Here is a 27,792-nt window from a genome sequence, read left to right as displayed (position 1 = left end):
TGTTCTGTGCTTCTAGTATCTTCCATGCCAGCCTGTCATGTAGCTCTCAAAAGCAAGAAGAGCCTAAAGCAAAATGTGTTTCAAGTGAAGCAGCGAACTCAAAAGGCCCCACGTATTGGCACAAACTGCTCCGTCACATATACAGCAGCGAGAAATGCAGACAAAATGCATTTTTCTTCAAAACGGCTTTGGATTGTTTTGTTTCTTTCATACACGAGCTGCTTATTTTCCCACCCACTCCTCTTTAAATTGAGGGCAGCCCACAGTGAAGGTTCCTGAAAGCAGCCTCCCAGCCTGGTGCATTCATGTGCATTGAACAACAGCCTCACCTCATGCCTGGGGATGATGGGAAGTGGAGTTGCACATATCTGAAAGGCACCATGTTAAAGAATTCTGGTCTATAGACAAATGCCAGTGTGCTGGTTTGAGTGTTGGACTGGGACTTGGGGGATCCCTGTTCTAGTCTGCATTTGGCCCTGAAGTTCACTAGGTGATATTAGGTTAGTCTACTTCACAGGACTGTAGTTAGGGTAAAACTGGAGAGAGGAGGATCGTATAAGCAGCCCTGCGTTCCTTGTGGGGAGGGTGAGGATGAGATATCCACATAAAGTAATAAACAAGTTTTAAACCATTAATTTAGACCATACAGCTCTGCCTCAAAAGCCAATATGGACCGATGGAGGTTGGACTGGGCCCTGGTAGATCCAGGTTCCAGTCCTCACGAAGTGTGAAGCCTCCTGGGCGAATTTGGGCCAGTCACTCTCAACCTGGCTCACAGGGATCTTGTGAGAATAAAGAGAAGAGAAAGACGTGTCTGCAAGTTATTTTGGGTTCCTTTCAGGGGGGAAAATGTCTTCTTCGACTTGAATGAAGCCTTCCAAAATGCCCTGCCTTGACAGAGCTGCCCAGCTCGGGCAGCGGGATACAAACAGAACGGGCGTCAGTGGGGCGTCCTGCTCAGGATCGCGGAGCTGGGGCTCAGGAGAGCCAGCTTCGCGTCCTCGCCAGCCCATGGATGAGCCAGCTGGGGGCCTTGGGGCCGATCCCAGGCACTCAGCCCAACCTACCTCACAGGGCTGTTGTGCAGATGCCTTGCGTTCCCTGCAGGCAAGAAAGCGTGACAGAAATGTAGTTATAAACAAGAAACTCGCCCAAACGGGACCGAGCCCCCCGTGCGGGGGCGGGGGGCGGGCGCCCCTCCCGCTTCGCCCAACGCCCCCCTTCCGAGGCGCAGGCCCAACATGGCGGGCGCCGGCGGCCACGTGACGGCCACGACGCGGACAGAGGCGGCGCCGCCGCGTCTCTATGGTGACGCGGGCGGGCAGGCGGCGCCGAGCACTTCCGGGCCGGGCGAGTTGTGCTTCCGGCGCGGAAGCAGCGAGCAGGCCGGCGCGTCCCGCTCGCCATGAGCTTCCTCAGGCGTCTCCCGGAGCCCCGCGAGGGCGTCCGGCTGAGGCAGCCCGACACCGAGGCCGTGCTGGGGGGACGGGGGCTGGGCACGGGCAGCCTCTACATCGCCGAGAGGTGAGCGGGCGGAGCGGCCGGCCCGTCGCGGCTTGCGGAGGCCGCAGGCCCCGCAGGATTCTCGCAGGCAGCGGGGGAGGTCCGGAGGGGATCGGGCGGTCGGGGGCGCAAGCCTCGGCGCGTTCCGCGGAAAAGCTGGAGGCCGCTTTCCCTCTGCCGGAGCTCGCCTGGCCGGCTGGGGCATGCGGGGAGCTGCAGGCCTTTCTTCCTTGCCGAAACTCGGCGTAAGCGCCGTGGCGGGCTTGGAGTGTTCCGAGGAGGAGCCCTGTGTGCGCTGGCCCTGAAGGCCCTTCCTTCCTCTCTTGTCTGAGGGGATAAGTCTGTTTACTATGGCGATTCTGCCCCGCCTCTGCCAGCCTGAGGCCCGGGCCAGCCAGGTGTCTATTAAGAGGAGGGGCTGTCTTTAAGAGTCATTGGGAGAGCCCCCGCTTGCTATGCCCAGGGCCCCAGTTCGCTCCTCGTAAGAAGCAGCGGGGTTGTCAAAGAGACGGGGCTCCTTTCTTTTGGAGCCCCGAGTCTCTGGGAGATCGCCTGCCCCAGCACCTTGTTTCACACAGGTATTTGTTTAAATCAACAGGAGTGGCCCTGGGGATCTTTGATTCCCCCCTGTAGTTGACCTGGTTTTTGGCCCAAATGTGCTTCCCCTTGTGCGACCTCCCTGTGATTTTTTCTGCTTGGGATTTCTTTCTGCAATTAAATGCTGTTCTCTCTCCCCTGCCCATGTCTGTCTGTCTTTTTTCCTTTACAAATAGGATTGTGGTTAGGAGGTAGGGTCTTTTGACTATGCCCAAAGACTTTAGCACATATCAGCATGTGCACATTTGTGACTTTTGGGTACCTGCTGCTGCCCCTGCTAGAAAGGAATGCTAGAGAGCTGTTGCCAGCTGTGACTGATAACATTGAGCTAGCTAGAACAAGGATCTGACTCAGTATGCATAGTCTGCTGTATTCCTGTGATCCTTCTCTTTTACTGCTTCTTAATGTTATCCCCAGAACAGCCCTGCGAGGTATGTTGCTGATTTGAAACAGGTTTAGGTCTGCTTAGTATCAGATTGGCAGATAGCCTGGGTATGCTGTGAACATTGACTTAGTGAACATTGACTTAATTAATTTTATTCCAGAAATTGCACACACACAATATAAATATATATAATATAAATTATATAAAATAATTTTTGTGCTTGTCACTTGGGTTATTTCTTTGGATGTCTTTTCTTCTAGCCGTCTGTCATGGATCGATACTTCTGGCCTTGGATTTTCCTTGGACTATCCCATCATTAGCTTACATGCCATCTCCAGGGACGTGAATGCCTACCCGTGGGAGCATTTGTACGTTATGGTAAATGCAAAGTTTGAAGGTACGGGGCCATCTTTGCACTCTCAGGAGAGAGCCAGTCTAATGGAATAAATGGAGCTTGTGGGAAACAGCAGGTTAGAATCCCTGTGTGGTCATGAAATTCAGCGGGTGACTATGGGCAAGTTGGGATTGCAGGTCTAGTCTACCTTGCAAGGGTGGCTTAAGGATAACGTGGGAGCAAGCATATGTATTCCACATTGACTGCACTGGGTGGAGTAAGCTTTGATAAATGGATACTAAGGGCTGCGCTACTTCCTTTCCAAGAATCCTGACTATACAGACAGTTCTTTGAATCATGGAATATCATTTGTGTAGCACTTTCTACAAACCTGACTAATTAGGGCGTATGTGAATTTTAGCCTTTCTCTGCTTCGTTTTGAAAGCTCTTGGTGCAAGTCTGAACTCCAAAGGCAGTGCTGGCCCACTGAGAAGATAACCCATCCCTAAGCAGTCCTAATCTCGAGGAAGTATCATGTGCTTTGTTCCAGTGGTTTTGACCCTGTACTGTAAGCCTTCATTGTGAAGCCCATGTTACTGCATGCAGTGCTACAGGCTTTGCCCTTTTGCACAGCTGCCTTCTTGGAGCGGGTTCTTGTTCTACCCAGAGTTGTTCTCTGCTGCTGGGTGAGAGCACCAGATGCTCTTATTCAAATGTTCTGTTGCAAGCGGAGCAGGACAGAATCCCCAGGTATCAGCCTGTTGTCAGGTCAACTACAGGAAAAGTGAATAAAGGAGGTAGCAGTCTCTGAACTCGATTACTGCAATGCACTTTACATTGGGCTGCCTTTGGAGACTGTTTGGAAGCTGCAGCTTGTGCAGCACCCAGCTTAGGAACAGGCCAGATGGTCAGAGCATATGATACCAATTCTGCCTACCTGTATGTGTCCAATTCCAAGCCCAATTCAAGGTGCTGATTTTAACGTATAAAGCCCTACACAGCTTGGGACCACTGTACTGGACAATCCCTCTCCTGACCACCATCTTCTAGGATCATGCTCTGGGGCCTGCCTTCAGTTGCCACATTTGAGGGAGGCTTCGGTGGTGGCAAGGAAGAGAACTGTCTTTTCAGTGGTGGCTCACCAGTTTTGGACTAAGCTCCCCCTTGAGGCCTGCCTGTTGCCAATCTTCATATCATTTCAGTGCCAGGTTAAAACTATCTCCCTCTGCTGGGGTTTCTAATTGGTTTACTGAGACTTTGTTGGCTGTGTAAGTAGGTTTTAAAATGTACTTTAAGCTATTGCAATTTTTAAAATAGATTTTAAATTGGTTTTAAATTTTTGTATGGTAAATTTATGATTTTTAATGAGGTTCATATTTTATATTGAATTTTTATGTGTTGTAAACCATCCAGAGAGCTTTGGCTATTGGACAGCATGGAAATAAAATTAAGAAACCACTTACACTGGCAAAGGGTAGCAGTACTGCCAGGTGGCAGGTTGGTCTCATGAGGCAGGCAGGAGTTGCTGGCAAAAGTAGGTGTCCTTGCACCTCTTGATGTGGGACAGGTTCTCAGAGCAAAACTTGGCCACATTGCACTGCATCAGTGTGGAGCAGAATAGCTTCCAGTTGGAATACTGCTAGGTAATCTTTGGAAAGAACCCACCCAGCCTCTTATTCCCTGTAATCCATGTATGCCCGGCCGCCCCTTGAGATCAGCGGGAGAGGCCCTTCTCCGGGAACCCTCCGTGAAGGAAATTAGGAGGGTAAGTACTCAGAGGAGGGCTTTCTCTGCGGTGGCGCCCCATCTGTGGAATGCGCTCCCCAGAGAGGTCCGCCTGGTGCCGTCGTTATTTGTTTTTCAGTGCCAGGCAAAGTCCTTTTTATTCAAACGTTATTTTAATTGTTAATATTATTTATTTATTTTATTCTTTGGCCAGGGCAACTTAATTTATACTGTTAAATTATATTGTTTTATATTACGTTATTTATTTATGATTGTGAGCCGCCCCGAGGCTTTGACGAATGGGGCGGCATAGAAGTTCCCTAAATAAATAATCAATCAATCTCCCTTTCCTTTATCTGCGGGTAGTTAGGTGAGTTTGTGTGGTGTGGAACAACCTGAAGATTCTGGGTTGTTGGGGACTAGAAGCATTTGACAAAGAATATGAATCGTTTGTGATCCTGCTGACTTGTGCTGTGTGATTCAAAATTCAAATATGTTTCTAGACCTTACGCTTCCAAAAAGCTACTTTGCTGTGCAAACAGGCTGGGGAACCTGTGATTCTCTGGATGTTGGATTACACCTTAGAGATACATAAAGTAAAACAGATACTGTTTCCCAGTTAACATCCCCTACTTTTTAAATTTATATCAAGCCTGTCACAAAAGGCTGGTTTTGTTCAAGTTATGGGATTAATGGGGTCCTGGATTCTTGATTTGCATCTAGTGTTAGGTTTGCTTAGAATAGACCATTGGAATGCGTGACACTTAAGTTCAAGTAACATTGTGCTTTCACAGACTAGCTTTCCTCAACCTGGCACTCTTCAGATGTGCAGGATTGCAACTTCCATCACCCACATCAAGGGTGCTAGGTTGTGGCGGGTGGCATAGATCACTGAAGTGGTTAACCAGGAAAGTCAGCTTGATTGGTGTTTTATTTCCACAGCCGATGAATCAAAAGAAGCTCCTATGGAAGAGAAGGAAAAAGAGGAGGAAGAGGAAGAAGAAGAGGACAATGAGGAGCTCGAGCCCATTTCAGAATTCCGCTTCATACCCAGCGACAAATCAGCCCGTAAGTGAAAGAGCTGGAGTGGCTCACTTGGAAAAAAGAATTGCTTATCATTTCTGTTGGGGATGTTTCTTGAATGGGAGCAGCAGGGAGAGAGATTCCTGGGCCCCGTCTGTCTGCCTACCTTCTTTAAAGATGGCAGTTTGGCTTCCTCTCTCGCCTTCCTTTCCTCCCCATGAGATTCTCACATGTCCCTTTTTCAAAAAATGCTCCACACACCAGGCAAGGGTTGCTTAAAATAAAGAATGGGTGGCACATGCCGTGTCCCCTTGGAGGTCAGCCGGTGGGCCGTCTCGCACCGCTCGCAGGCCTGCACTCTTCACCGGCTTTTTTCTGTCCCTTCTGGTTGCCGGCCTTTTGTTGTTGTTCGCTTGGGCCTGCTTGGATGTCTCGGTGGGCCTGAATGTCACTCCTGAACTTGCATCAGTTGCCTGACACAGTCCGACCTGTCAGAGTCTACTCTCGTTATGACTGCTACTGGCTAAGGTTGGCGTATGTCAGAGAGTCTCTTTCGCAAACTGGGACAGGTGGTTCTTGTTCCTTGAACTCAACCTGTGCTGTGTGGGTAAGGTTGCTGTTATCTGGTACCTTTTTGTCCTAATCCAGAGCACTGGGAAATAATGTTCAGAATAGAGCTGCCAGGCTGTTGACGGGGACTGGGCGTTATGCTCACATGACTCCAGTCCTCTGTCGGCTTCACTGGCTTCCCATTGAAGTCCGGGCCCAATTCAAGGTGTTGGTGACCAGTTATAAAGCCCTAAATGGCTTGGGTCCTGGCTACCTGAAGGAGCGCTTACGTCCATATATGCCTGCCCGCCCCCTGAGATCAGCGGGAGAGGCCCTTCTCTGGGAACCTTCCATGAAGGAAATTAGGAGGATAGGTACTCAGAGGAGGGCTTTCTCTGCGGTGGCGCCCAATCTATGGAATGCACTCCCCAGAGAGGTCTGCCTGGCGCCATCGTTATTTGTTTTTCGGCGCCAGGCGAAGACCTTTTTATTCAAGTGTCATTTTAATTGTTAATGTTATTTTTATTTTAAAGTTTTTGGCCAGGGCAACTTATTTTATACAGTTGCGTGTATTTTATATTGTTATTTAGGTATTTTAATTTATTTATTTGTAAGCTGCCCCGAGGCTTCGGCGAATGGGGCGGCCTAGAAATTTTCTAAATTAAATAAATAAATAAATGTGTGGTTATTGCTGAGATTGGTTCATTTGCAACTGAGGCGAGTGAAGGCATTTGCCCTCAGTACTGGCCCCCAGGGCTTGTTACCCTGCTGGTAACAGAGCCGATAAGCCCTTGGTTGCTCAGCACAGCTTCCACACCTAGAAATAATGAACTGCTGCCTGGGAAGTATCTGGCTGTGCCTTCAGAGAGACGGGGCAGGACCTCCATCGAAGCTGCTTGTGGAACCAGCCTTGATCCACAGGGCAGGTTTTGAACAAGGACTGTGGGGTGCCTCAAGCCCCTAATTTCTCAGTAAGGTGCTCTGACAGTAGTGTTTCAGCAAGAGTTTGGTTTAGCTCAAGAAATTGTGAGTAGTTCTTTGGCACTGACGGGCAACTGCTCTGTGTCTTGGCTGAGAGGTTCAGTCCTGTGGCATCTCCAGTTAAAGGATGGATCACAGGTCTGGGAAAGATCTTGGCCTGGTACTGGGCATCCTCCATTCTGGAATCCTCCTTATGTGTTAGACTGCATGTTCCATTCACTCACAGCGGCTGGGAGGATGGGGGTCGTCATCAGGCAAGTCCAGAAAGTATCAAGTTGGCCAGAGTTCATAGAGGTCTGCCTTGTAGCATGAATGATTTGACATGGGGGAAAGCACGTTCCGGCGGCCATTGCTTACCAGGTTTGAGTGGACAAGTGTTGCATTTGTGTTTTTCCTAGTTGAAGCCATGTTCTCCGCCATGTGTGAATGCCAAGCCCTGCATCCTGACCCTGAAGATGAAGACTCTGACAACGATTATGATGGTGATGAATATGACGTTGAGGCCCATGGTAAGTAGAACATTGTTATGGAATATTCCCTAAGTTTTGGAGTTTGCCTTTGACTCGCCATGGGCCATAATTGCTGGGGACCCCATGTCTCTGCAAAGGTGAAAGTCAGTCAAAACCATGGAGCCAGAATTGCTCAGCTTCTAGCAGAAATTTCGTAGAGCTATGTCCTTTGTCAAGCATCTGGCTCTTACAGTTAACTCTGTTATCACTGAAGTAGCTTTTGGAAGGGCATGCTTTTTCATACATCTCCCACATACTCCAAGGCTATTTAAGTTTGTCACGGTCGGTCAAGAGATACTCGCCATGGAGGGCTGAAAGGCTGCTTTGTGATTGGTGGCAGTGTGTCTCTGCCTGTTCGGGAAAGCAGGGTCTGTCTGCTGCACCAGGCTCCGCTTCTGTGCCCCCAAGGACCACCACTGGAGACCACGACCCTTGGCCTGACCCAGAACAGCAGTTCTTATGTGGAACATTGCCAGCACTGATATTCTCATGGTTGAGCTACATAGAGCATTTCCTTAGGACTTCTTTACCTCTCTCAGTCCAAGGGCCTAATTCTGTTGCACAGGAGCTGGCCGGGTGTGTGTGTGTGTGTGTGTGTGTGTGTGTGTGTGTGTGTGTGAGAGAGAGAGAGAGAGGGGGCATTCCCATGATGGGCAGGCCAAATGTAAAAGGAGCAAAGCCAAAAAGCACCAGCTCAGACCTTTTAAAAATAGCCTAAGCCTTTTATTTCTAGTAACGAAGCCCATGGAGAGGCATTCCAGTCTTTCAGAATGTGGAGAAAATGCTCAAAGGGTTGAACGTTAAAATGACTGGGGATGACGAGAGCCTCAGTCTGACGCACAGGGTAGTGTCAGGCTCTGGAAAGGCTGGTATAGTATCTGGAAGTGACCCGACTGTTCACCTCCAGCTGTTTTATCCAGCAACCTAACAGCTCCCTGGGTGTGTTGTCATTGCAGAGATAGGCCAAGGTGACATCCCGTCATTTTACACGTATGAAGAAGGCTTGTCGCACCTGACTGCCGAGGGCCAGGCTACGTTGGAGAGGCTGGAGGGCATGCTTGCACAGTCGATAAGCACACAGTACCACATGGCCGGGGTGCGGACAGAAGACTCCGTCAGAGAATTTGAGGGTAAGTGCGACCCTTGCCCCGGGGGGCTGCATGCTCCACCTAAAGTGTGCCGCCTCCCTTCTGGTGGCAAGCTCAGGCTGATTGCGTATAGCAACATCTGTCCAGCGAGCAGGTGGGTTGGATGTTGTCCCAGGTGAAAGGACCTCCTTCCAGGCCCAGGCACAGGCCAAGCTCTCCTCTCCTCAGTTCCGTGGCTTCGATTGCTTGGCTGAGCTGTCCAAACACCATGGCTGGAGGATAGCCATGGGTGGAGATGGATGAGATTGTGCTTGTGGTTGAGGGAGTGGATTGGGAGGGTGACATGGGTACTCCTCTCTAATCTGTTTGGACATGGAGTGTCCTTAACTTTCTTAAATCTCCCTTTCTTTCTCCACCAGGAGTTTAATTCCAATCTCATTAATTAACTTCTCCCACACTATTGTGCCGAAGTTATAAGGTTCCTTTGTTGGACTATGTGGATGAGACACTGATATTCAAATAGTCTGTGGCTGTATCAATAAACAAAACAAATATTTGTACAAGAAGCATATTGGATTCAAGATGTTCAGTAACTTATTTTCTTCTTGAATAAAGCAATGTATAATAACTTCTGACTGAGGAATCTCACTCTTTCCATTCACAAACACTCCTCACTCCCAGATCCTCCTTTCTCTCCTGAATGTAAATTCGACCAGTCTTTAATTTATTTTTCTTGGTTTAATCTTTCCCTTCTGCACTCAGGTTTCTGTCAGCTTCCATCTCTCATGCCCATATACTACTTGACAATTTCAGGTTTTGACTCTTCCTGGTCGCTAATATGTCCTCCCAAGTATTCTACTTCCTTCCGTTTCCTTATGGATCCTAAATGCCTTCCACAGCACTATCTGGGTTTTTAATGAGAAGGATGCCTCTTCGGATTCTGCAGACTGCCGGCTGCTTCCAACTGACTGTAATTGCTGACTGAGAGTATCTATTTCTCTCTCCTTTCAAACTTCCAAGCTCTGCCCACCTACTCTCAGTCAAAAACCAGTCGCCTCACTCACTCATCCCCCTCTTTCACCCCACTTGTCCTTCTGAAACTTACCAGTTTCTTCTCATAGCACAGAGATAGCCATGGAATTTACTTCCCCAAGATAGAAGGATGCCCGCCAATTTGGATAGCTTTAAAAGGGGGGTCAGACAAATTCATGGAGGAGGCGGCGGCTGTCCACGGCTACTAGTCCTGGTGGCTAGATGCAGCCTGTAGCCTCAGGGGCTGTATTCCTTTGAATACAGCATTCACACCTGCTGCACTCCAGTCATGCCGCTGCGCTTTGCACAGGGGGCTGTGGGGCCACCGTGTGAGCAGGATGCTGCGAGAGGCTCTGGCCTGATCCAGCATGGCTGTCCTTGTCTGCTGAGGCAGTACCTGTAGCTGCTCCAGTTAAAGACTGCGCTTTCCTGTGAGGTTTGCCAGGGTCCAGGCACCTCTCTCATTGCTTCTAAGTGGATTTCATCTGAATCCCACCTTTTCCATCTTTAATGCTTAATCTTTAACCCTGGGGACTGAATCAGATAAACATTATTGACAACTTCATCTTGGGCTGCTTGCTGAATAAGTGCCTTACAGTTTCCGCTCTCTTTGTGGCTTAAGGTTGCTTGGATTGCTCTGTAATAAACTGCTCTGCACCACAGTTTGGGGTGAGGTTGGATGGTGTCCATCTGAGCCCTGTCAGTCCGGTAATTGTACTGCACTTGAGTCAGGCTTCTCTTGGCAACAGAGCAAGCAGCGTGCTCTGCAGAGGACCTTAAATGCCTGCAACTTCTTCAGTCAATTGTTTTCTTGGCTTCCAGATGGGATGGAGGTGGACGTGGCACCATCAGTAGCTGGGCAGTTTGAAGACGCTGACGTCGATCATTGAGGAGGACCTGGGTGCCTGTAAGGTGTTCTCTCAATTCTTACTGCCTCTTAATTACTCAGGCACCCAGAGAGCTTCAGCAATTGGGTGACACAGAAATAGGATAAATACATATAAATACATTTTTTCTCAGCTCGGTTTCAAAGCCCCTCCGGTTCATTAACTTTCTTTATAATTGAAAAACAGCATATAGAATATTTCTGTTAAATAAGAAATGTTCCTTGTGTTGGGCATTATATTAATTATGGTGATATTTGGGCTACTTTCCTCTGTACAGTTTGTGCAACATAGTGTCTCTGAATTCAGATTATTAAGGTTCTTTGATTTGGGGGTATTTGTATGATTTTTATAAATATCCTTAATACAGTTTACAGCACAAAAGTACACACAGTCATAACAAAGAGCCGGATGACTTTGGAGAAGTCACTGTCGCTGAGTCTACACTGGAGAGCTGTTGTGAAGAAAAATGGGGAAGGAGAATTATGTGTAGATATTTTTACCCTGTTCTTTCTCCTGAGCTCCTTGGAGGAAGAGTAGGGTAAAAATATGTTTGAACATGTATCCATGCTGCATAAATTTGCTCCAGTGCTTTTTGCTGCTGCTTTTCTTGCCTCTTCTTGGTTCTCACTGTTGATTTTTGAGTGTGCGCATTCACTTGTGTTGGGATTAGGAGCTGGTGAGCATTCTTCCCTTAAAAGGAGAAAAGAGCCAGGCAGCTGGCTGCTTGCCAAGGGATGCTTGCCATTTGTGGATGGGACCACGTTTCCCTTTCCCCACAGCTAAATGCCGCACTGCCTGAAGTAAATGCACAGACAAGCCTGGGCAGCAGTGTACCACCCCATCTTTCAAGGCAGTGCTGTCAGGCAATGGGCTGTGAAACCTCATGGAAAGAGGCACCAAATTCCGCTGTGAAAAAGGTGAACTGAGTACTAGGATGACCTTCTCTTGAGGTCAGCTCCCATTTTGTTTGTGACAACATGTCCTCCTCTTGGCCTGTGGCCATATGCCCTTTTCTCCATGCCTCTGTTAATACTTTTCATTGCCCTGGTGCCGTGGCTTCTTGCCAAGCCATCCAGAGTCTGAATCCAAATAACATGAAAAACAAATTAGTCTAACTTAGCCTACTGTTATAAGCTCCTTTCACATGAAACTTGGGTCTTCTAGCACAGGCTAGGATGATCTTTGTCCTGAAAATGTACCAACAGATTCCTGCCACATGACGGAAGTTTTCCCCCTGCTGTTTTGCATGCCCTTTCTCTGACATAAACAGGAGTTCTCACCACTGAAAACAAGCATTTTCTATCTTTTAGATTCTTCTGCCAGCATTTCAAGAACAGGTTCTATTCGAGCTTGAAGATACCATAACAAGAATCGCCCTATCTGTATTAACGGCCTAAACGTGGATATTTAGGTCTGTACATGATTTTATAAATGTGCTTATACAACAGGATTTGGCACTGTGGAGTTGCTTATGTGTTTTTGTGTGTGTATACACACTTAAGGAATCTGTAATAATTTGGATCTGAGTGGAGGCTTAATCATGGCTTACAACTGGAAAGCCTTTACAGAATTACTAGAAATTAAGGAATAAAGTTGTATTTAGACCAGAGTTCTAGATTGTCCTAGAATTTCCCCATATTTTTGTGCTTGTTTATCCACAGCTGACCACATCTTAAGGGAAGCATATTCTGGTTTAGCTAAAGAGAGAGGGTGGCATTGCCCTGTTTAAGCTGGAGACAGAGCACAATTAATACATTGTGAAAAATACTGCAAAGAATTGTCTCGATTGACTGGATGTCCTTGCTTTGTCATTGCTTTAGTGGTGTAGGGATAACAGCTGCAGTGCTCCACAGATAAGACATCTTGTGTCTTTGTTATACATAAAACACAATGGTTCAATAAATATAATTTTTGTATCTTACAGCCTCCCCATTTTTGTTAGGAACATTCTTGCCGTGGTTATAGGACGATTTTTCATATGTATGGTTTGACTAACTCTTCTTTCTAGAAGCTACAGGGTTCTCTGCGGTTAAGCTAGATTAAAAGTCTCTCAGCCCCACTATTACATTTCTTACGTCCTGTGTTCATGTGTTTGCAAAGCATCTATTCATGAGTAGCTTCCACACGCCTCTGTGTTCCGTCCAAATGGTGACACTCGTCCCGGTCCCAGCTAGCACTGCTCCTGCTTGCATCCCGCTTCCCCCCAGTTGGCCTGCATGCTGCACTGCATGTCTTAGCTGGCTACTGCTCCCCCCCCCCCCGCTTTTGCCTGCTCATTAGAGCAGAGCAGTAACCAGGCGGGAGTGCCACACGCGGCTGCCCCGGGGTCGCTGCTGCTGGCGGCGCTCCTCCTTCTCCCTCCTGATGCGCACTCTCTGATGCCTGGTGACTGTGCTGCCGTCATGTGCAACCCAGCCAGGGCACCCACTTCACCCACTGCCTGACTGATCGCCAAGATTTGATGACAAGGTAGCCTTGTGGTTAATGGGTGGGCTGCCAATCTAAATAATAATAATAATAATAATAATAATAATAATAATAATAATATAGAATGTCCATCCCACATGGTGGTGCCATGCTGTTGTCTTGCAAGCGCCTGGCTCCTGTGTGCTCGCAGGCACTGTCCCCACTTCTTTTGCAAGATTCTTGTGGCTTCCCTGTGTTCCCACCTCTCACAGAAGAGAGGACGTGGGGACAGCGCACGGGAGTTTCATAATGGGTGGGGCACACCATGTGAGGGCGCTCGCGAGAGGCGCAGGCTTGTGAGGCGCCAGTGTGGCACCACTGAGAGGCGCGCAGCTTGGGGACTGAGCAAGCATTGTGTAGGTGGGCAGTTGGCCATCAGGGAATCTGTGCCAGGAGGGAGGGCAGAAGGCTTGGGAGCAGCTGGCCAGTGCCTTGTCCACCAGAAGCTCAGCCATTGCTAGGTAAACAGGGCCATAGGAAATGGTGGCTGGAGCAGCCATGGACACTCTTGCCGCAGAACTCACTGGCTGAAATGGGGAAACCACAGACAAACATGGCAACCAGCTTCGCACATAACGAGCAGCAGTGCCAAAATGGGGAAACTTCAGAACAGACTGGTGGTTCTCTGTGAGGATTCACAGGGACTACATGTGTCTCAGTTCATCATGCTTCTGCTATTCCGCTAAAGCAGCAGTTCCTGCCGCGGCTTGTCGTTGTGTGTGAATACAGCTTGTGGTTGATTACAGGTGACTTGGGACCAAGAACGTATGCTAGAGGGATGTGACCTTGGCCTTTTTGAACCATGGGCACACCTGGGATTTCGAGAAACTGCTGTGGCCACTGCAGCAAAATGCCTTCCGTGGAGGATGTGGCTAGTCAAATAATGGCTACTGTGGGGTTGTGGCTGGTCACAAATGATTGGGTGGGGAGGAGAAATTGCAAGGTTAGCTGTTGGAAGTGAAGAGAAACAGCAAGATAAAGGTGGGGAGCTGGAGGGAGGCTAGGAAGGAAGGAAGAGGGGCTAGGGATAGGAAAGGGAGAGAAATAGCAAGGATGAGTGTTGGATGGCAAGAAACAACAAGGGGTTTGGGAGGAGAGAGAGAAGGCAAGCAAAGAGCCTATGTCAGAGGAGGAAGGTTCAGCAGGACCAGGACCCTTGCCTTCTCTTCCCACCTACCAAATAGCTGGCTCAGGAATAGGAAGGAGAATCAGATCCCCTTATGGTTTTCAGGTATTTTTAGTACTAAAAATGTTTTGAAGGGGGTTGCAAGCTTAACAGGGATCTTCTGTTCTTGCAGCCCTTTAAAAAAATAATTGAGTACTCCATGTGTGAGGTTTTTCTTTACTGAACCTAAAGAGACTTCATTTTAAAAATGATTGCTGATACAAGCCACCTTTTGGCATTGAGAGCAGTATTATTCCAACAGACCTTAAGTTAGAACAAGCATAGCACTTACTTGGTGACTTGAACCTAAATATTTTGAAAAGCGTTAAACGGGTGGTGACTTGCTTTTTGTGGCTTGCAACTTTTGGGGTACAGTGATACTTTTGAGTGTTTAATCAGAGGAGTGAAAATCTCCCCTTCTCACATTCACTTCTCCTAAGTAAGGAGCCTTGGTGAAGAAAGCTTCACCAATGGTGAAAGGATGTGCACTTGTTCTTTTGCATGTTCTGCCTAAAGGGCAATACATCCCTTTCAAGATAAGGGGATTGTAAGGCAGAAAGGGGTGAGACAGTTGCAGGGAAAACTTGGATTTTAAATGTGACCTCATTTGCCAGAGGTTCCTCACCACTGCTGTATAGTTTTTTTGACTGTTTTTATCTGCTAGAACGGTACTTACACTGCCACATCAGGGAAATGCAGTGGGTTTGATGATGCTTGGAAACAGGTTTGATGCAGAGTAAGTTAGTTAGGTTGTAGACCTTCTGAAAGGAATGGTGCTTATGTTAATCATAACTTAGTCTGGATCCAACTCAGAGAGATCAAGAATTAAAAGATGGGAATAAGGGTATGTTGGTATGCAGTCTAATAGGCTAGGGAGAAAAACACACACCAGAGGAACAATAAAGGCAAAGTTTTCTTTATTAAGAAAATATACCTAAAGAGAAGAAAATATATTCAAGCCATCAACAGTTTGTCTTAAGTCACAGCTATTTAATGAGCTCCAGTTCATTTTCTAGCCGTCCTCCTCATGCTGCACAACATTAATTCAAACTCACTGTGTAGTTAAATGTGGCTAGAGGAATGAAATTCGAGTCATTGAGAGTTCTTCATTCTTGATTGAAGAATTCAATGCTCAATTCTGTAGTATTTTGATACAGCACTTCTGTTAAAACTGTGTCAGTGTTATAGGTTCTTACTGAGGCAGGGAAACTTACAGGAGGAAATCAAAAACACCAGCTCAGTAAATCATGCACTCTGCCTCTCTTCCAAAGGTTTCAGCTTACAACCAGCGTAAAGCCTTTGCTTGGAAGTTAGACCAGCTACGGGCAAAGTTCAGTTCTGTACTGCAGGTACTGTTTACTTTAACAATAATCCTTGCAGAATAACACATCACTTCAGAACATGCAACATTTTAAATGTGCTTTAAAAATGGCTTGGTAGTTAAAATATGTCAAATATGGAATGCACAGCTAACATTTTGACCCGGTTTGTTTTTAAAGTGCTTCTGTGAGCTGAGCATATATCAGAAATGTTTTTATACATGAATCCTTCCAGTTTGCCTCTTTCTAAATTTCAGTAGAAGCTTTAGACTTAAGGGATGGAGAAGAGGAAAGCAGAGAAAAGAGGAAACATTTCCCAAGCTGTAGCTAAAAATGTTTGCTGTAGCATAGATGTTAATGCATACTAGCTCTGATACATGATAACTAACAAAAAACTAAACTGCCTTCAGTTGTGATCCAGAATGTTGTGCAAATACCTTGAGAGAGGTGTTTTACTGAAGCACAAAATCTTGGTGGCATTTGTGAAGCCAGGTAATAGCTACAAAATGTATGGCTATCCATCGTGATGTGTAACCATCTTCAGGTGTGTGTTGTTCTATTTGCAAATCATTTGCTTAAAGAAGTCGCCTTTCGTTATTCCAAAGTCTTTAACTTGGCCTATTGCATGTTGTAATGTTGGTCCTTTCTTGCAAACTGTGGCATATGAACAGGTGTTACTTGAATGAAGCACATGTGATGTTTTATACTTGGGGTGGGCACTCATGCCCTTCAGGTGTTCTGGCCTAAAAGTCCCAGCATCCTTCCTCATTGGCTTTGCTGGCTAGGGCTGATGAAGTTGATGGTCAAGTTATCTAGACAGCCAGAGCTTTAAACATGTTTTCTGAACCAATATTGGTGAGTGTTGTGTGGGATCAACACTGCTTGCATCCTGTCAGGCATCTTAAAACTGTAACCACTGTGTTAAGGAAACTCCAATCATTTGGCTGAAGAAGAATTCAACAATTACAGATCGAGGGTTATCTTGGATGAATCTTGGTACACATATCCCCCCTTCTCCTTCCTAAGGCTCACCTTGTCTTAAGTGAGGAAAGTTTGTTATGTTTTGAATGTTGGTTCTGTACCCCACCCACACACATATATATGTAAAGTGTTTTTGGTGGCTGTGAATGCAAGCTTGGATTTCCGCCCCGAGGTTTCGGCAAGGGGCGGCATAGAAATGTAATTATTATTATTATTATTATTATTATTATTATTATTATTATTTCATGGAAAAGGAAGAGGGATAAATACAGATGCCTGGCTTTAGGTGAGTTCTTAATTAGAATAAGTGAGGTGAGTTATTTTGAAAGAAGCTTGCCTAAATATGCAACTAGAATTAAGTATCTAGTTACCAGAAGTCTCCCCCCCACCTCCAAGTTATACTGATGTCAAGTTTAAAATAAGCAAACCTTTGAAATTGAAATACACATGTCAGAGCTTGGAAAGTTAAATCTTGTTTCCAAGGGCACAAGATAATGCTGTATTATAAAATCCTTTAATGATATTTCCAGGAAAAACACCTGAAAGCTGTCAGAATGATTTGAATGTCCAGCCTTCTGGCTGCCTTCCATGTAGAATACAGCTGCATCAGTATTAATAGTCTGTCAGATAAAACTTTTTTCTACCATTTTAAACTTATCCGCGAAGCAGGGGAAGGATGTCATCCCACACCATGACCACCATCACGGACCCTGAAATGATGTAAGCATAGGCAGGAGTTTAGGCAATGCCAGAAGACAACTAGCTGGAATAAGAGAGTACTGTCAAAGTGTTGGCTTTAACTTTTAAACCCCTGAATGGCTGAGGGCTGGGCAACGGCAAAGAAACAAGGTGAGGCAGGTGCCTGCAACAGGGAGGTCCTTTTAAAGGTGGCTCCTACCTATAGGATGTCATTTCCAGAGAATCTTTTTATGTATTTATTTATTTAACTTATATTCTGCTGTATTAGCCCAAGGGTTCTCTAAGCAGATTACTATATATATATATATATCAAAACACGTTAACAATACCAGAAGGAAAAAACAGTGTATGACTAAGGGATAGTAATTTAAAACAGTGTAGATTAAAACAGCAATACTGTAAAACCACTTTTAAAATTATCAAAATAAAATCAATTATTAAAATGTCTAGAAAATAAAATTGTTTTCATCTGGCCCCAGCAGGATTGTAAGGAAGGCACCAGGTGAGCTGCTTTTGGAAGGCTATCCCATAACTGGGGCACAAGTACTGAGAAGAACCTCTTCCATTAGCCGTCCTCCTTACCTCCTTGGAGGACGGCTCTTTCAGAATGGCCTCCGCAACTGATCTTAGGGGCCAGGTAGCTACCTATGGGAGCAGGCGGTCCTTCAGATATAACATGTTTAGGACTTTACATGTTAGAACAAGCGCCTTAAATTGGGCTCGGAGCTCAACTGGTAACCAATGAAGCTGCTCAAGTATTGGGATCACATGGGCATGTGATTCTGCTTGCATCAGCAGTAGTGTCGCCCTGTTCTGTACCAGTGGACTGCCTTCAGGGGCAACCCCACACAGAGCACATTACAGTAGTCCAGTCGAGAGGCTACTCGAGCATGGGTGACTGGCTAGGCTCTGCTTGTCCAGGTAGAGCTGCAGTCGGTCAATTGCAGCTGGAAGAAGGCACTTCTTGCCATTAAGTCCACCTGAGGCTCAAGTGATAGTTTTGGGTCCAGGAGCACCCCCACAAGCTACAGACCCTTGGGGTCAGTGCGTGCTGTTTGTATTATGGTCTTTGTGGTGCCAGACCATTGAAGGCCACTTAAGAACTGTTTAGATGCTTTTAGGTCTTTACCCTTTTTAGATTTACATGCTGCTACTGGATCTAACTTGTTACTTTGCATTTTATTTTTTAATTGTTACAAGTCTCAGAGAACTAAGCTTATGGGGTGGTTTAAAGCTGAAATACATGCTAGGAGTGAGAAGTGTTGTTGATACCAGAACCACTTGCATAGTAACAAATAGCTGGTGGTTGTGTTCAGCTACTTAGGTGATGGCCTTGAGACTAAGCAAGTGTATTCATGTGATGTGTCTTTCAACAGGGAGAGATTCTGTGATGCTTTAAACATGTTGCAGTGCATGACCCTAGTCTATTCATCATATTGAGCCTTATTCACACTTACGCACACAAGCATTTTTTGCAACTGCTATTCATAACTGAATTACAGCTAAGCTTCCTTGTAACCTTACTTTAAAAGAGGATAACCCCAAATGGTACTGGTGAAACACCGACTTCTGCCATTAATGCTGGGAGAGGTGAGGAGTGCCAGCCAGCCTCATCCTCATCAAAGCGTCCTGTCGGCAGGATCCTTTTCGAACCGCAGGCCGCTGATGTTGCTAAAGCACCCAAAGCAAGCATGGCAGCCTGCTTTCATCAGGCAGTAGGCAGAAGAGATCATTTAACATGCTTCTATATTTAACCAGAGCTGTCCCTTAATCAAGACGATTGCTCTCTAACACTTGTTTCTTGTACTGCCTCCAGTACTGCTAGAAGTACCACTCCAGTAGGCCATAAAAATACAGAAGTATAAAGGCACTTACCTATACAGGGTGCTATCCAGTACACCAGCATGTAATTCCAAAATGTATCAGTGAAACAACTTATGTGCAAGGAAAAAGCCAGTGCTGGATTGAATATGGCCCCTGTCAGTTTTCCTCCTATAATAAGACAAAAACAAAACAGTGCAGGTTATCTTGCTGCTAGTAATACCAGATAATGTTAAATACCTGATATGGGGAACAGTGATTGCCAGGACAAACATTCATGACTCAAGAGCTGAGGCAAACATGAACTTGTCCTGGAGGCTAGCCCAAAACTGTCTACTTTCAGTTCTAGGAAGAGGTTGCTCCCAGGCTGGACCTACATATGTTGGGCATCAGGGTGGATTTGATTTAAATTACTAATCAGCTAGATTTACCTCATGGTTTTCTGCATGATTTGCATGCATGTCTGTCTTACTCACAGGTAGAGGGACTTAATTAAAATATCCCCAGACTGGGTCTCTCTTATGGCCTACTGCCATTAGAGGTTTCCTCCTCCAGGGAAAGAATAATACGATAAACCTCAGGCTATACACAAGAAGATCCAAAGACTTGTGGTATATTCTGCTCAAAAGGGTTCACTTTCATTTTTAATGCTTGCCCCTCCCTCCTCACACTTAGCTTCTTGTGCAGATCTATTTCACTCCCAGAAATTTTCTTCTATTTGTTGAATTTTTTGAAGCTTAGTAAGGGATTGATTCTGTGTATGTAGATTTGCAAAGGAACAATGGGATTAAGGTCTTTTTCTCTGTATGTTTATTTTATTGCATTTTTGTTGTGAAGAAGAGGCATGTAATTTCCATAAATTCATTTTTGAGAACTGTAAAACCAAGCATCAGTGATAGTATTGTCTAGATAGAAAAACTGCCCAGTAATCTTACAGAAACTTCTGGAAAAGGCATGGCATTGTGAATGGATCGATGGAATTCATTTACTAAAAAAATTAAGTATTGCATTAATATACAGCCTCATGCTGCATAATTAAAAATGAATCCTCATTGAATAACCTTTGGACTGTAATATATCTTAAACAGAAAACTATCTTTAGATAGATTTTTCCCTCAAAAAAGCATTTTATTTAAAGAATCCAATTTAAAATCCATTTTTAAAAATCATTGAATTTTATCCACCCTGAGTGGAATACAGTAAACTCTGGTAAAAACTCTGTAGGAAAGACATTGAAGGGCTTTGGAAGAGGTACTGTTCTGTCTCTCAAAGAGGGCACAGTTTGAAGCTGGCTGGAAAGCCTAAAATGACCAGACTCTTCCACAGAAGCACTGTGGGTGATGCTCCTCCATTCCAAAATGAATTGAAGGGCATGACCAGAATGTTCAAACCGTACTTGGGTTGGAAAAGGAATTCAGAGGCCTCCAAGTGAGAGTGACTAGATTAAAGTATGTTTCTGTCATGACAAAGCAACTACATCTCTCAATATCCTAAACGACTGTTGCCCTAGAACAGTTGGCATCTGGTTTGCCAATATGTGCACTGACTGCTGGACCAGATGAAATTCTGGTCTGCTCCAGAGTGGCTTTCCTTACGTTCTTACAGTTCATTATGGAACTGACCAGAGGGAAGGTGATCCTGGGTTTAACCAAATGGTGAACCAACTGGAAACAGTGACCACAGTGCTTTCATATTTAGTATCTTTTAAAGGGGAGAATTGCCAAAGTAGTCCAAAAGTCACATTTGCTTCAAAATCTCTTTAAAATAGGGACAAAAGGAAGTTGAAAGTGAGGTGAAACTCCTTGAAAGGGTCTGGAGGTTAGGCAAAACCACTCAGATAGAATGTATAGCACAGGTTAGAAAAGAACACCAAATCCTAGACATCCCCAGTACAGTTGATGACCAAAGTCAAGGGAAAGATAAGAAGGCTTCTGTCAGAAAATGGAAGCCTGCTTCAGTGAGGAGAGCACAGGAGAGATGCAGCCAGCAAAAAAGGTGCATAAGGAACATCATGCTAACAACAAGGCCAACAATAAGGAACTCTTATCTGTCTTCACTGCAGAAGATACAGAGCAGAGACCTGGACTGATGTTTTCAGGAAGGAAGTCTGGGGAATTTAGGCAAATAGTGGTGACAATGGATGACATTCTGAACCTTGCTAACAAGTTATTAAAAACTTTACTGGGCCCAGATGGTATCCATCCCAGTCTACTATAAGAATGCAAATATGAAAACACTGATCTTCTAACAAGAATAGGCAGCATCTCCAAGATCAGCCGTTGTACCAAAGCACTGGAGAATGGCCAATTACAGCAGCAATTTTTAAAAGCATGGAGGGGATTCTGGAAATCACAAGCCAGTTAACTTAATCTCTGTTCCAAGATGAGAAGCATTTAACTTGAGATAAGACGCTGTGCAAGGATAGAAGTTGAGAAAGCACAACGGGACAAAGAGTACCATGTAGGACATGGTACTCTTTGAGGAGTACTCTTTGAGGAGTACCTCTTTGAGAATGAGGGGATGGCACAGAGCGTCCGCAGGATGTGCAGGAGAAAAGATTTTTTAGGACGTGAGGAGAAAAGCTGCACAGTTGTGTACAACTAATTTGTGCACTTAGTACACACTGCTATAGCACACCTATGCATTTTCTTTGTTTCTGCACATGCTTTGTTGTCTAGTTGTGTTCCATGACATTTGGAAGCATAAAGAGTGGCACAAAATCCTGGGAGTTTAACAGCACTGATGCAGAAGAATATTCTAGTTGACCCTCACAGAAGAGGCAACAAGGGCAACTTTTTGCACTGAGCAACCTTCCATAACTAAGAACAAGAGGGAAGAAAACATGCCCAAACTGTCTCCAGACTGTCAGATGGGCCATTTATGGCATTATTATTCTTTTAAGAGGACTTCACATGAGTTGCCCTAGAAATATTTCCTTCATCTTAGAAGTATTAACGAATACTTGAGCTGTTGAGAATGTCTTTGCTAGTAGGGGGAGAAATAAGCATGCTTAATCAGGGTTTAGTTTCCTGCAAGGAGCCGAGCATACATTTCACATTGGGATCAACCTTTTTTACATCAACATAATACAACATTTATATGGCTGCAACTTTGAACCACAAGAATGCTTTCTAGAATGTTTCCTGAAAATGAGTACTGTGTATGGTTGCATATTTTAATTACAGTAAAGCAACTGGGCTATCTTGTGAGGGGAAAAAATCCAAAATCCATAGCTGAGAGGCCTGTCCTATACTGCTCTCCATACATTTCCAAACTTGTAAGTTTAGATGGACCCAATCTCAAAATGGAGCTAGGCAGTCTGAATGTCAGTGGTAGGGATGAACCAAGAGGAAGATTTTCTATAACCTGAAGAAAGACCCTGCACAGATGTTCCCATCCCCTCCAGTCACTGTGTAAATATAACTTCGACTCATTACCCAGAGCAGTGTCTAAAATTAATCTCTTTGTTAATATGAGGACTGCCATGTTTTTCTGCGCTTCTCCTCCACACCACCTCGGTAGTCTGTGTGTTTGACCAAAGGCAAGAGGAAGATGAGATTAGCATTTGCTTTCTCAAAAATGGAGATTCCCTCCATCCCTCTCCATCTGCAACACCTATCACTGACTAATTTATTCAGACTACAAATCCCCAGTATGGTAATAGTCTGGCCAAACTGCAGGCTTTGTGGTCAGGATGCCTCGTCAAATTTTTGGATTTTGTTTCTTCCAGGAATGATTTTTCTTGCAGAATCTACTTTTTTCTTTCACTAGAACCCCAAAATCCACCAACTGATGCAGAAGAGATAGACAGTGACTTCTGAAACCATGACCTTGTTTGAATGCCAGAAGAACTGAGTCCTTCCAATCCTTATTGTTCTGCAAATTGCCGAGAGTTCTACCAGGAGAGCAAGAATTTCGCCCATGCCTGTTTGGGAATATTTCAAAGCTTAGTGTACTAACTGCTCATACCTCTGAGGAGCTGCATGAGGCCATTTTCAGTTCTAAGGGAGAGCCCTCCCCCCGCTTTCTTGGAACGATTAAACCACAAGCATTTTCCTAAAGCAACAGATACACATCACAACAACTCCTGCTAGACCTTAATAAATAGTACGACTGCTACCAACATTTTCACAGCCACAATGCAGTTCCCTGAAACAACCAACTCACCAGAAGATTGGATAACAACACTGGACTAGACTGCAACGTTGTCAAATGCTGCTCTAGCTGTCCCCCCCACAAAAAAATAGGCAGTGGGTAATAATGGACATGCCACTGGGCTACTTTGCAGGGTACCCATTTGGGAAACAAACACTCTCTCAGCTACAGCCTGACTATCTGCATAAATGTCGGCTTTTTAAAATATTTTAAAGCTCAGAAAATTGTTATTAATCATAGAATCATAGAATAGTAGAGTTGAAAGCGGCCATGAAGGCCATCAAGTCCAACTCCCTGCTGTTGCAGGACACCAGTTTAAACCATCCCATTCAGATGGCTGCCAGTTTCTTTTTTAATGTTTCTAGTGTGGGAGAGCCCATGCTATGAACCACTAATATCCAATCTTAGCTGAATTGATTTTTTGAGACGGCGGTCACTTTACACCAGGAAAAACACCCCTGTTCTCCAAAAGGGCTTTAATTAATCTGATTTTCATAGTTATGTATGTTTTCTGCCTTCTGCAAAAGCCTCCAGACTTCCTATATTATCAACTCTCCCATATTTTGGTAACTTCCCATACTTGACTGAACAACAATCATTTCAGTTTATTTGGTGCTTTTAGTCCAAGTTGCAGTTTTCAAATATCTCAACCGGACTCAAAGCAGAAATAGAGCATGAAATTTAAATGGCCGATTAATGACACACTAAGAGTTCCAAGAAGTCAACAGCAGTGAAATGAACAAATGTGCTTGCTAATGGGGAAGGAGTTTCTCCTTGCCTTAATTGGACTGACTGTTCTACCAAACTAATGACCAAATGTAATTATGAATAGTAGACGGCTATAACAGGAGCTGAGCAGGCTGTCACGGATAGGACATTTTGAATGGCTTTCATTCACAGAATTGCCATAAGCTGGAGGTGACTTGATGGCACATAAACAACAAGGACTGCTATGCAATTGCTATACTAGCCACCAAATACCAGACAGAAAGTCTAAACTAAAGGCCCACACCGTGAACTCACTCCTGCAAGTGGTAAGACTGAGCATGGGCTTAATTTTGGAGCCTCAACACTCTTAAAGACACAGAGATGCTGCATGTCTTTAATTTCATTTAAAATATGCAAACATACAAATGTTTCAATTCTGGGGAGAAACTATTTAACTGTCTGCTCAAACATACCACTGAATACCATCTTCTGTTTTATTAAGGCAAAGGCAGTAAAGATTAGTCCTCATGAAATTCTTGAGTTGTTTTGGAACACTTCTTTCCATCTCTGCAATTCACTAATGTTTATTGCTGCCCTTATTTGGTGTGTAGAATTTCCAGCTGCTTGACTATCCTAAGCTTTGTTTGCTACAAAGAGCAGCTTAAATTTTGACATTTAAGAATATCCTCTCCTGGAGCAAGTTTGTGCAGCATTGATTTTTCTCTTGCTACTTGAGATTGCACTGCAAGAAGTGTTCCAAGTTGCTTTTCCTTTGCCAATATTTTGATTGTGTTCAGCTGGAAGGGGGATCCTTTTTGGCCACATCTGCTAGTGAGGGCAAGGAACGACATACACACAAATACAGATACAACAATATTAAAACATGTTGTAGATAGCTTCATTGAAAAAACAAACCCTTTCTCTTTTATGCTGGCAATGTTAATATGTCACAGTTAAGTCCTTTGGGCCAATAGTTCAACATACTTAGAGACTGACCTGTGCTTTTGACAGTACGGTTAGCAAGTAAGGATCCACACCTGATGTGAATAGTTTATGTCATGGTCCCGTCTACAGAAATGGATACAGTGGTACCTTGGCTCACGAACGCCTTGGGTCGCGATAAAAAAATTCATGAAAATTTTGACTTGGGTCACGAACTCTGCTTTGGGTGGCGACCAAGATCGCAGCCATCCCCCCCCCCCCCCCGTTGCCCAAGTGGGGAGATGGCTATGATCACAGTCGTGTTCGTGCAGGGAACACATGCGTGATCACGGCTGCGCTGCGCCCGTCTTTCCTGCAGGAGCGCGCCTGCGACCACACACGTCTTCCCTGCACGGGCGCAACTGCGATCTGGGCCATCTCCCCACTCGTGGGTGGGGGGGAGGTGGCCACGATCGTGCTGGGGGGGCGAGATGGCCGAGATTGCGCCCGTCTTTCCTGCAGGAGCGCGCCCATGCCAGGGTTTCTTTGAGAAGTACCACCCCAACATAAATGTAACAAACAGTGTTGAATCTGATGAACAATAACGTGGTCTCTCATTTCCAGAGGGGTATGCCCTGCAGGAAGAAACAAGTGACTGTAGACAGATTTTTCACCAAAATTGACCCTGCAGCTAAGAGACAAAGAGAGGAAACCCCTGCAAGTGATCTCCCCAATGTCCTTATGGAGGGGGACTCTCCCTCAAAATAATCTCCCCCCTCCCACTAGGTTAGTGTTCTCCACTGTACTATGCAGTACTTTGTTGTTCTTTGTCATTTTGTTTCAAAATTTCTGATTAAAAAAAAATAGTTACAGAACGGATTAACCTTATTTACATTGAACCTTATGGGGAAATCTGACTTGGGTAACAACCAATTTGGGTCACAACCAGAGTCATGGAACGGATTAAGTTCATGCGCCAAGGTACCACTGTATTTTGATCTAAAAAGTGAGAAGCAAATTTCAAAGGAAGTTCTAATCAATTTAGCTACACAGCTAGTATCAAAGGAACACAGAAGCTGCAAAATCAGGGCCACGTCTGAATTTAGACTGAACTGATGGGCAGGGGCTGAGTGCTGACAGATGTATCTTACTCTGAGCCACTTCTCACTGAAGAGCGGGATAGGAAGGCTTTGAATGAATGAGTGCAGTTTTCTGGAATGCCTGTAATAACAGCTTACTTATAAGAGTGCATTCTGTCTGTGCTGCTCTCTCAACACCTAAAAGCAAGCCACAGGTGGTTTCTACTTGCTTGAAGCTACAGGAGTGCAGCAGACCCCCCCCCCCTTTATATCTGAAGCAGGCTGTCGCAGAGCCTATGCATGCACACTGCCCTTCATCTATGGAGAAATAACCACAGTGGGATGTAAGAAAAGCCAAAGGACAACTCTGAGCAGAAAAGACCCTCCTTCCTTAGTAACTTTTAATGTGAAAGCCTCAGCCCATGGCTGAAGCCCTGTTCTTTCCCCACCAGCTGGAACGGAAACCATCAGACATGGAAGTAACATGACAACAATAAATGAAAAGCAAGCAGTATTTACTACTTATACGCTTCCTCTGCTAAACGCTGGTGCAAAATGCCTGGGATTGTGAGGTCCTTTGGCCAACAGTTCAATAGAGGAAATATTCCCCGAAGGCAGAACGTTTGAAAACCACTGGGCAGAATTATAGCCGAGATACAAGGCCCAAGAGCCTTGCGGGTTCTGCCCAACACACTGTTAGCTGTACTAAAGTCCAGTGTAGATAAACAGTATAAAACCAAGAGAGTAACTTACTCCGTTCAAAGTGGTGGACATCCTCGAACAATAATAAAGAAAGGGAATGGGAAACAAACCTTCGTATACTAATGTGGTGATCAGCAAAGCGACGAGATTGGCTTTTAGCTTAGGATTCATTGATTCAAACTGCAGAAAGCTCAGATGGACCAGGGAGGAGAACAGGAGTTCTAGGAGGAAAGCATTTGCTACGGTGGTTTGGATGGGGTTGCTGCAGTTCTCCGCCAGCGCCCGTGCGTGCACGGGCACGATCCCCAACATCCAGAACAACCTGATGTAGATGATGGCCAGTACTGCTCCAGCGAACTGCCCGGAAGTCTGCAGCCACCAGGACTTGACCGAGATTTTGGCTTTGCAGAATAGCTGAAAGCTGCTGCAAGGGTTGTTGATGCTGTCGTACAAAGTCAAGCCATGAACTGCTGTGAAGATGTACGTGAGCGTAAGGGCCGCGTGCGGCTGGGGTGGAAGATCGGCCAGCAGGCGAAGCTCGTGCGTGCAAGCGCAGATCTGGAAGGCGCCGAGCAGCTCCAGGAGGAAGTCCCGCAAGCGGGGCTTACTGGCGCGGCGGGCCGCTCGCCTGCAGCCAGCGGTCAGCGTCACCGTGCCTGCCATCACGAGCAGCGAGATGGAAGCGTCGCTGGCCCCCATGGCACCCGGCGCTGGAGGTCCGGCAGAGGGGCCCAAGGCAGCGCCGCCGCCGCCGCCGCTCCCGGGGCTGCCCCACCTCCGCAGGGGCCGTCCTCGGCTCCCTTTTTAAGTGCTCGAGGCTTCTCAGCCCCTCCCCTGCCCTCCCCTCGGGGATCTCCGTTGCCCTTCGGCCGCTCGGTTTAATCCACGGTCAGTGGGTGCCGCTGCTCGCACCCTGCCCGGCTCCGCAGCCCTGGGAAGAGTTTGCCACGGCCTGCGCGCTTGTCCGCTCCTGCCGCTGCCGCGGCGAGCCTCCCGGCCATTGTGATCTCACCGGCCGCGCTCCGCAACCACCGGGACACGCTTGCGCGGGGTTCCGCTTCATTTTCCCTCGCCGGAGAATTCCGGCTGCCTTTCCTCCTTCCAGGGGCCCCCTCACCGGAGCCCTGAAGCGGAGGGGGGGGGCTGGCCCCCTGGAACTAGCA

General features: G+C 45.9%; 2 protein-coding genes across 8 annotated transcripts; one reads left to right on the top strand and one right to left on the bottom strand.

Annotated features, from left to right (window-relative positions):
* Window positions 1–1,366: 1,366 nt before the first annotated feature.
* CLNS1A (chloride nucleotide-sensitive channel 1A) lies at window positions 1,367–23,125 on the top strand. Of its 7 annotated transcripts, none has more exons than XR_006416609.1 (9): window positions 1,367–1,524; window positions 2,746–2,882; window positions 5,487–5,612; window positions 7,496–7,606; window positions 8,563–8,736; window positions 10,549–10,633; window positions 11,924–12,024; window positions 15,516–15,593; window positions 22,836–23,125. XR_006416609.1 is itself a non-coding variant. In XM_044450195.1 (7 exons), exons 1-6 carry the CDS (start codon window positions 1,406–1,408, stop codon window positions 10,614–10,616), a joined length of 735 nt encoding a protein of 244 aa, XP_044306130.1. In that variant the 5' UTR covers window positions 1,367–1,405; the 3' UTR covers window positions 10,617–10,633; window positions 11,924–12,534. The 7 variants fall into 7 exon arrangements, 3 of the variants coding, with proteins under 3 accessions (XP_044306130.1, XP_044306131.1, XP_044306132.1); XR_006416611.1 differs by having other exon boundaries at window positions 22,795–23,125; XR_006416610.1 differs by lacking the exon at window positions 15,516–15,593.
* Window positions 17,047–27,377, bottom strand: AQP11 (aquaporin 11). Its single transcript, XM_044450194.1, has 3 exons — window positions 26,740–27,377; window positions 19,119–19,235; window positions 17,047–17,254 (listed from the first exon to the last, which is right to left on the bottom strand). Exons 1-3 carry the CDS (start codon window positions 27,326–27,328, stop codon window positions 17,199–17,201), a joined length of 762 nt encoding a protein of 253 aa, XP_044306129.1. The 5' UTR covers window positions 27,329–27,377; the 3' UTR covers window positions 17,047–17,198.
* Window positions 27,378–27,792: the final 415 nt, after the last annotated feature.

This window comes from Varanus komodoensis, unplaced genomic scaffold (assembly GCF_004798865.1).
Source record: "Varanus komodoensis strain SLA01 unplaced genomic scaffold, ASM479886v1 scaffold63, whole genome shotgun sequence".
NCBI lineage: Eukaryota > Metazoa > Chordata > Lepidosauria > Squamata > Varanidae > Varanus > Varanus komodoensis.
The sequence above is the reverse complement of the archived record's forward strand: the minus strand, read 5'-3'. Positions and strand labels throughout refer to the sequence as shown.